The following is a 6,749-nucleotide window of genomic DNA, read 5'->3' as shown; positions in this document are numbered from 1 at the left end:
TGCTCTTTTGCTTGGCGACAAATGATTATGCAACATGCAAAGCAATTGTTTATTTTATCCAAGCTATTATGTTACCTCTTCTATATAGTTGAAATAAGTAAATTCCGATATATGCTAAGGGTACAAAATTGTTTCAAGATAACAATTTATTGGTATACCGTGGATTGTATTTTCATGTCATTGGCCTATCAAGTGGAAGTACAACATTAGTAACAAATATAACAAGAAAAGATAACTTCATGCACAATGCCAAGGATAAAATTGCGCGAGAATATGATGACGTGCACATGATGTCATAGAATCTAGTAGCCTGGTCTTTTTTCTCGGTCAATAATTAGGAATGAGAACCTTCCAATTGACGGAATATAAACAACAAATTTCCTTAATATACATACAACAAGGGGCGGAAACAAGCAGAAACCTTGGAACAAAATGGTTTCTGTACTCGTGACTGACATTCCTAATTCACGGGGATCAAATTTGTTCCCTTCCCTGATTTCTACAAGTCAGGCTGTCAAATGTACTCCTCTATGAATTTCTAACGAGGAATATGTAGTCCAAAATAGGAGCTCGATTACTGGAAGCCTGAACTTCTCACCAGATTAACTAGCCAACTAAACTTCTACTTTGTCAATTTGACATCAATGAGTGAATCTGGTTTTGTTTCAGGGCCAAAGCAATCACGGGTAGTCGACCCTATTCGACCAGGCGGCCAGTACCGGAAAATAGATCTTCCCAATATGTTCTTTGCAGGAAGAGGACCCCTGAAAAGAAATAGTACAATTGTACATGCTAATTAAACTTCCACTGTTATGCAAGAAGTAAACCATTAGGAAACATGGAAAAATCAGCAGAAAGAAATCAGTGAAGTCGGCAGTATTACCACACATGGGAATCATAACTGTTATTTCGGTTATCTCCCATTACAAAAACTGCATTTTCAGGCACTTGCTGCAAGGAAAATAGTGATAAAGATTGTTAGCTAGCTGAAAAGAACATCATGACCTAAAAGAACCAGATAGAGTTCATATTCAAGCATTCATGTATGTGTAAATAACACAACATGCATACAACTTCTCTATCCAATAGCTCGGGATATCCCACGTAGGTTGACTTTCAGGGATTCTGTCATTTACCATAACAAAATCTACAAGTTTACTTTAGGAACCTCAACAATAATTTCTCTGAAGTCGAATGTTCCTTCTAACATGTCACAGAAAAATGGTTCATAAGACAAAACCTACAGTGTCTCCTAGAACAAGTTACATAAAAGGATGCCATAATTTAAGCAGAGATCTCTATCGCTCATGTGCAGCCTAAGAAATGCCTTACCACTGGGTTCATGTCATAAGAAGGTGGCTCAAGAATGAATTCTTCATCCCTAGCCTCACCATTCACAACTAGTTTTCCTTTATGAACCTGCAGCATAACAGGTAATGAAACATTAAGACTTCTTTATTTGAGAAAGTTCTGGTGTTTCCATGAGAAATTTGACCACAAATTTAACATGTCCACAGAGCAATTAAAATTTAGACTAACTTGTAATAGAAGAAAATCACTTTACTTTAAGCTACCAAGGGTGTCTTTCTTCTAATTTGCATCACACTTTGTGTCTATTTTCTCATCCGTGTTTGTTCTGACTTCTGTAACTACTGGGTTGCAAATATGCAGTTACACACCATTTTTAATTTGTATGAACTGGATCCTAGGCTTGCAGGCTCTGCAATATCAAAATATTTGGTCGTATTGCATATGCAAGATGCACTCTGTCACTTTGTGATCCTTTCAAGTTATTTATTCAACCAATTCTGCTCTCTTAGCATGTTCTGTTCTAATTGGGATGTGCAAAGAACTGAACATAATAAAGAAGTTTCTGGACAGCATTTTGATGAATATAGACAAGATGACTTTGATTACCTAACAATAAAAAATACCAATTATATTTGAGCAATTCTACTGAGATTAGCATATAATGATTGCCTTCACTAGAACACTAAAAGCAACTGGCGAATTAAACAATCAGCCAGAAACTGTTGCCTGGTGAGAAACTGAGAACATCCTCACAATTGGCTGGAATCATTACCTCATGCATACTTAAGGAGAAACATACTAACTGGTGAAAACAAGAACGACATCAGTGAAGAGATACAGATATTCACCTAAAGTTCGTTTTTTATCCTGAAACTAACCTCAACAATATCTCCAGCCCTGGCAACTATTCTTTTGATGAAAACATCATTATCAGTATACCCAACATCCTGAACAGGAAGAGTTGCAATCAGGAAACAGCATATATCATCTGGAAACACTGCATCTAAGTACGGTTTGTAATTACCTGTAGCACTGGTGGGCTTTTGAATATTACGATATCATTTACACAAGGCTTCCTGAAGTAGTATGTAACCTGAGAAATATTGCTATTGATGAAACTTGCAATCAAGTTAACAAAAAAAAATTATGTAATTGGTAAAATATCAAATAAATCTAACATAATGAATGAAGACTTGTAGGTGCCATAGTGTTCTATAGAATTATCTTGCATTTTAGATTAACTTGATAGCTTTATGTGCTGCTCTACAAACCTCCAGAACATCCTGCCTTGATGACCACACATACTTTGGACTAAGGATCAGGTAAAAGTTTGGCGTAATTAAAGATGCTTATTTCCATACCTTTTGCAGAGATTATATATGTAGTTAATAGCTATCACATATTTTTTAACCAAACACAATATGGTCAAAGCCTGCAAAGTGAATTAGATCCCAGACTAAATAGTTTCATCTCAGAACTTCAAAATTGTCTATAGTTTCAGATTTTCAGTCATGCCACAAATGATATTTTTAGACCTGTTAGTTCAGAGAACAACAGAACAATTATAATGAGTCCTATTTAAAGAATATTATCAGTGATACATATTTTCCATATTATACTTTTGCACCTGTTAAGATCTTATCCAACACTACAAGAGATCAGCCATTGCCTGCAAAGCTAGTATCCTAATTTGCAATTATATGGTATTCAGTATTCTATTAATCATTATGATCTTATCCAACACTACAAGAGATCAGCCATTGCCTGCAAAGCTAGTATCCTAATTTGCAATTATATGGTATTCAGTATTCTATTAATCATTATGGAAGTGAAATTCCAAGCAGAAACTCATCTGTCATTTCAAAACAGCACATTGACTGCTAATTATGAGTAGTAAATATAAAGCACCCATTTTGATGTTTAACATAAGCTGGAGCTCAAGTGAGCCCTATAAAGTTTGGTTCAACTTTACACTTAGAAAGTATACTTGATGGTGTTCACTATTCCAAGGGGTAATACTAAAGACTCGGCTTGGGAAAGCATTTATCTTCCTGCAGTCTGAAACATGAATGTGACAGTGCAGAATGAAATAAACTAGGGCGTGTTCATGTGCAAACTCTTCAGGTTATAAATCTCTGAAGTAAATAAAGTTGGGCCTTTTATATGATAAGTAAAAGAGCTGCGAGGGAAGGACGGACCTTCTCGGCGACGATGCGGTCGCCGACGTCGTAGGTGGGGAACATGGAGAGCGAGGGGATGAACCGCGGCTCGGCGACGAAGGCGCGGAAGGCGAGCGAGATGGCGACGGCGGCCAGGACCGTCTTGGCGTCCTCCGTCGTCACGGTGAGCCACTCGGGCAGCAGCCCCTGCCTCTCCCCCTCCTCATCCCCGTCCCCGCCGCCTCCACCGCCGCCCTCCCCTCCTCCGCCGCCCCCGCCGTCGGGGTCGGGGCCCACGGGAGGCGCTTCGGGCGGCGTTTTCGGGGCGGTGCGAACTCGTGTTCGCCTCCTGAGGCGGAGGCGCGGCGCGGCGCTCCGGAGCTGGAAGGCGGCGGTGGTGGCCGAGATGGGACTGTGGAGGAGGGGTTTGGGGGAGGGCCTGAGGAGGCAGGCGGCGGTGGGAGCCTGCGAGGCGGCGGGGAAGAAGTGGACGGAAGAAGACATGGCTGCGGAAGGGGCGGGCAGATGAGAAGGCGGCGGTGGTCGTCGGCTCGCCGGCGTCCGCCTCGGCCGCTGTGGCTTGGTGGGAGTGGGTGGGATAAGCCGGCCCGCGACTTTTTCTTTCTTTTTTGGAGGGTTTTTCTTTTCTTTTTGAGGTTTTTTTTGAGAAATTTTTTTGGGGGGGCGTAGCAGTTGCCTCCTCATTCTGTCTCGTGGGCCGGTAAGAAATCGGGCCTCGAGGAACTCAAGCCCACGCAGGAGAAAAAAAATATACTCGTCCGTCTTAAAATGAGTCACTTAAGTTTAGTACAACTTTGTACAAAGATGACACACTTATTTTAATACGGAGGGAGTAAGATATATACATTGGATAAGAAAATCATTTATTATTATATATATTTTCCCTCTTTAATCATCCATCGAATTCCATTCCTGAGAAGACCATCATTTCTTTTCAAATACTCACTCTGTTCTATAATATAAGACGTTTAGTACATGGTATGGATTTATGCTTGTATGTACATGTAGGGGGCATTTCATTGAATTTTACTAGCAATTTCATTCATCGTGCGGGTGACATTTTATTTAATTTGCATGGGAATTTACATGCATCAGTTTTGCAATTATATATTACCTAGAGAAAGTCATTTTTATTGTTGTCTTCTCAAAACCTCCTTGACAATGTAGGCGGCAGCAACCATGGTGCTCGCCGTGGGCAAGGATTAAACTGGAGCTAGCTCGACCAAAGTATTAGACCATTCATCTGACCAACGTGCAATCATCAAGGCGTGTTGTGGCTTGAAGATCAGCCACACGGTTCTCCTACCTGATCCTTGCGACTTGCTTCTTGAGGTAATATTACCGCTTGAGGTAATATATTGATTGAAAGTTCAATCTTGGCGAACTCATCTTAGAAAGCAATTAGTTTCCAGCCTTCAAGTTCTAGCAGGATTGAGTTTAGTGAATTGATAAATGAACTAGTTACCCTGCTAGCTTGGATATAATCCTAGAGATGTCAGGTATTCACTGGATAGGTGCACCCTTGGTCATGGTACCGGCTGTATGGATTTGTGAGATATCGTAGTATTGTTTTTTGTGTCAAAATAGGTGCGCTAGAACATGATAGTACTTACATTTTTTGCACAACCAATGCTAAGATGCCTAAAAGCTGCAAATTTGCATAACGGTGAGCTTTCAAATCAGCTAGGTGTTGTTAACCGCACACATCTAACTATGTTGCCTACCAAGTGTTGTTAAGTTTGCTGTTGGTGGAGGCCAACATGGGCATCGCCCCCAACCCATGTTCCTCGGTAAATATATGGTCACAAAACCAGTGAAATCCGCCCAAGCCTAGGATGGACCCCATTTAGCGCGTACCAAGATGTTCTAGAACCTCTCCCCTGAACCGATTCTTTTTTTCTACTTGTTTTTTCTTTCTTTTATCATCTTTTTTCTTTTTTGTTCCCCCCTTTTATTTTTCCTTTGAATTTTCTTTCTTCATGTTCATTTTTCCGTTTCATTTTATTTGTTATTTTATTTTATTTTCTAATTCATGTACACCCCAGCCCGCGCGCCTGTTTAGTGAAATCGTGAACATTTTTCTAATCCATTAACCTTTTTCTGTTTTTTGAAATCATGAATAACTTTTGAAATAATGAATATTTTTTGAATTAAAAAATTTATTTGAGCCCACGAAGAATTTTTGAAATCATGACCATTTTTCTAATTCGAGATGATTTTTTAAAAACCCGTGAACTTTTTTTTACAAGTTCGTGAACATGTTTTGGAATCCTAATTTTTTCAAAAATGCAGGAACATTTTTGGAATTATGATTTTTCTTAAACACGTGAACATTGTTTGAATTTTTGGGAAAATTTGATATTCTTGATATCTTTTGTTTTCACGAACATTTATTGATATTTATGAACATTTTTTGAGTCAGCGAACAATTTATGAATCGGTCATTATTTTTAAATTGGGGAATAACTTTTGAAATTTGCGAAAAATTTCTGAAATTTGTGAACATTTTAAAATATTTTACGGACATTTGTAAATTCACAAACATTGTTTCAAACTTATGAACATTTTGAATATTCGAACATCATGAATATTTTTTGATTTCGTAAACTTTTTTTTTCAGAATCGTGATCTGCTTAGTATGCGAACATTTTTTACACACAAATATGTTTTGAATCCGCAAAAATTTATGTTTGAGCAAACATTTTCAAAATCATGAATAATAGTTTTGAATTCATGAACATTTTATGATTTCTCATTTTTTTTTTCAAAATTGACGTTTTTTAAAGTCTGCACTTTTTGTAATCCTGAATTATTTGATGGAATAAAAAACAAGAAAAGAAAAACAAATTAGAAAACAGGGCCATCCCGCCACGCACATGGGCCAGCCCAAAAACACATGTGGGGGGAGCAAAAGGTGTTTGTTTCCTTCCTATTCAGCGCGTGGGACGCTAAAATAGGAGCTCCCCAAGCCTAGTTTAGGCCGTGCCCACCACCAGCCCATCTGCCACTCCTATAATTTTGCCCAAGTTCCGCCTCTAATGTTTCCCATTGATTTGCGGACATGCCACACCGAAGAAAGAATAACACATACATGAAACCACACTGAAGCTACAGTTGAAACAAGAGTGGAAGTAGCAAAAAAGGACTACTCGTATATGGTTCCTGTTCCATTTAGAACCTCCAAATTCAGCACCCAACACTGTGGCATACACATATCCCTGTGCATCAGCATCCTGTCAATCAAGGGGCACGTCGTCA

The 6,749-nt window shown here is 39.0% G+C and overlaps 1 protein-coding gene across 1 annotated transcript; it reads right to left on the bottom strand.

Annotated features, from left to right (window-relative positions):
• Window positions 1–219: 219 nt before the first annotated feature.
• Window positions 220–4,097, bottom strand: LOC109736529 (chloroplast processing peptidase). The gene is made up of 6 exons (XM_020295744.4): window positions 3,510–4,097; window positions 2,336–2,404; window positions 2,190–2,258; window positions 1,333–1,419; window positions 884–951; window positions 220–764 (listed from the first exon to the last, which is right to left on the bottom strand). Exons 1-6 carry the CDS (start codon window positions 3,972–3,974, stop codon window positions 623–625), a joined length of 900 nt encoding a protein of 299 aa, XP_020151333.1. The 5' UTR covers window positions 3,975–4,097; the 3' UTR covers window positions 220–622.
• Window positions 4,098–6,749: the final 2,652 nt, after the last annotated feature.

The sequence above is a fragment of the Aegilops tauschii genome, chromosome 7, assembly GCF_002575655.3.
Source record: "Aegilops tauschii subsp. strangulata cultivar AL8/78 chromosome 7, Aet v6.0, whole genome shotgun sequence".
Classification (NCBI taxonomy): domain Eukaryota; kingdom Viridiplantae; phylum Streptophyta; class Magnoliopsida; order Poales; family Poaceae; genus Aegilops; species Aegilops tauschii.
The sequence above is the reverse complement of the archived record's forward strand: the minus strand, read 5'-3'. Positions and strand labels throughout refer to the sequence as shown.

Excerpts from the sequence above, each read along its gene's own strand:
- LOC109736529 (XM_020295744.4), bottom strand. The coding sequence starts at position 3,974 with ATGTCTTCTTCCGTCCACTTCTTCCCCGCCGCCTCGCAGGCTCCCACC. Across the intron at positions 1,420-2,189 it reads GGGCTGGAGATATTGTTGAG|GTTCATAAAGGAAAACTAGT; the intron begins GTTAGTTTCAGG and ends GTTATGCTGCAG. Across the intron at positions 952-1,332 it reads CTTATGACATGAACCCAGTG|CAAGTGCCTGAAAATGCAGT; the intron begins GTAAGGCATTTC and ends TTTTCCTTGCAG.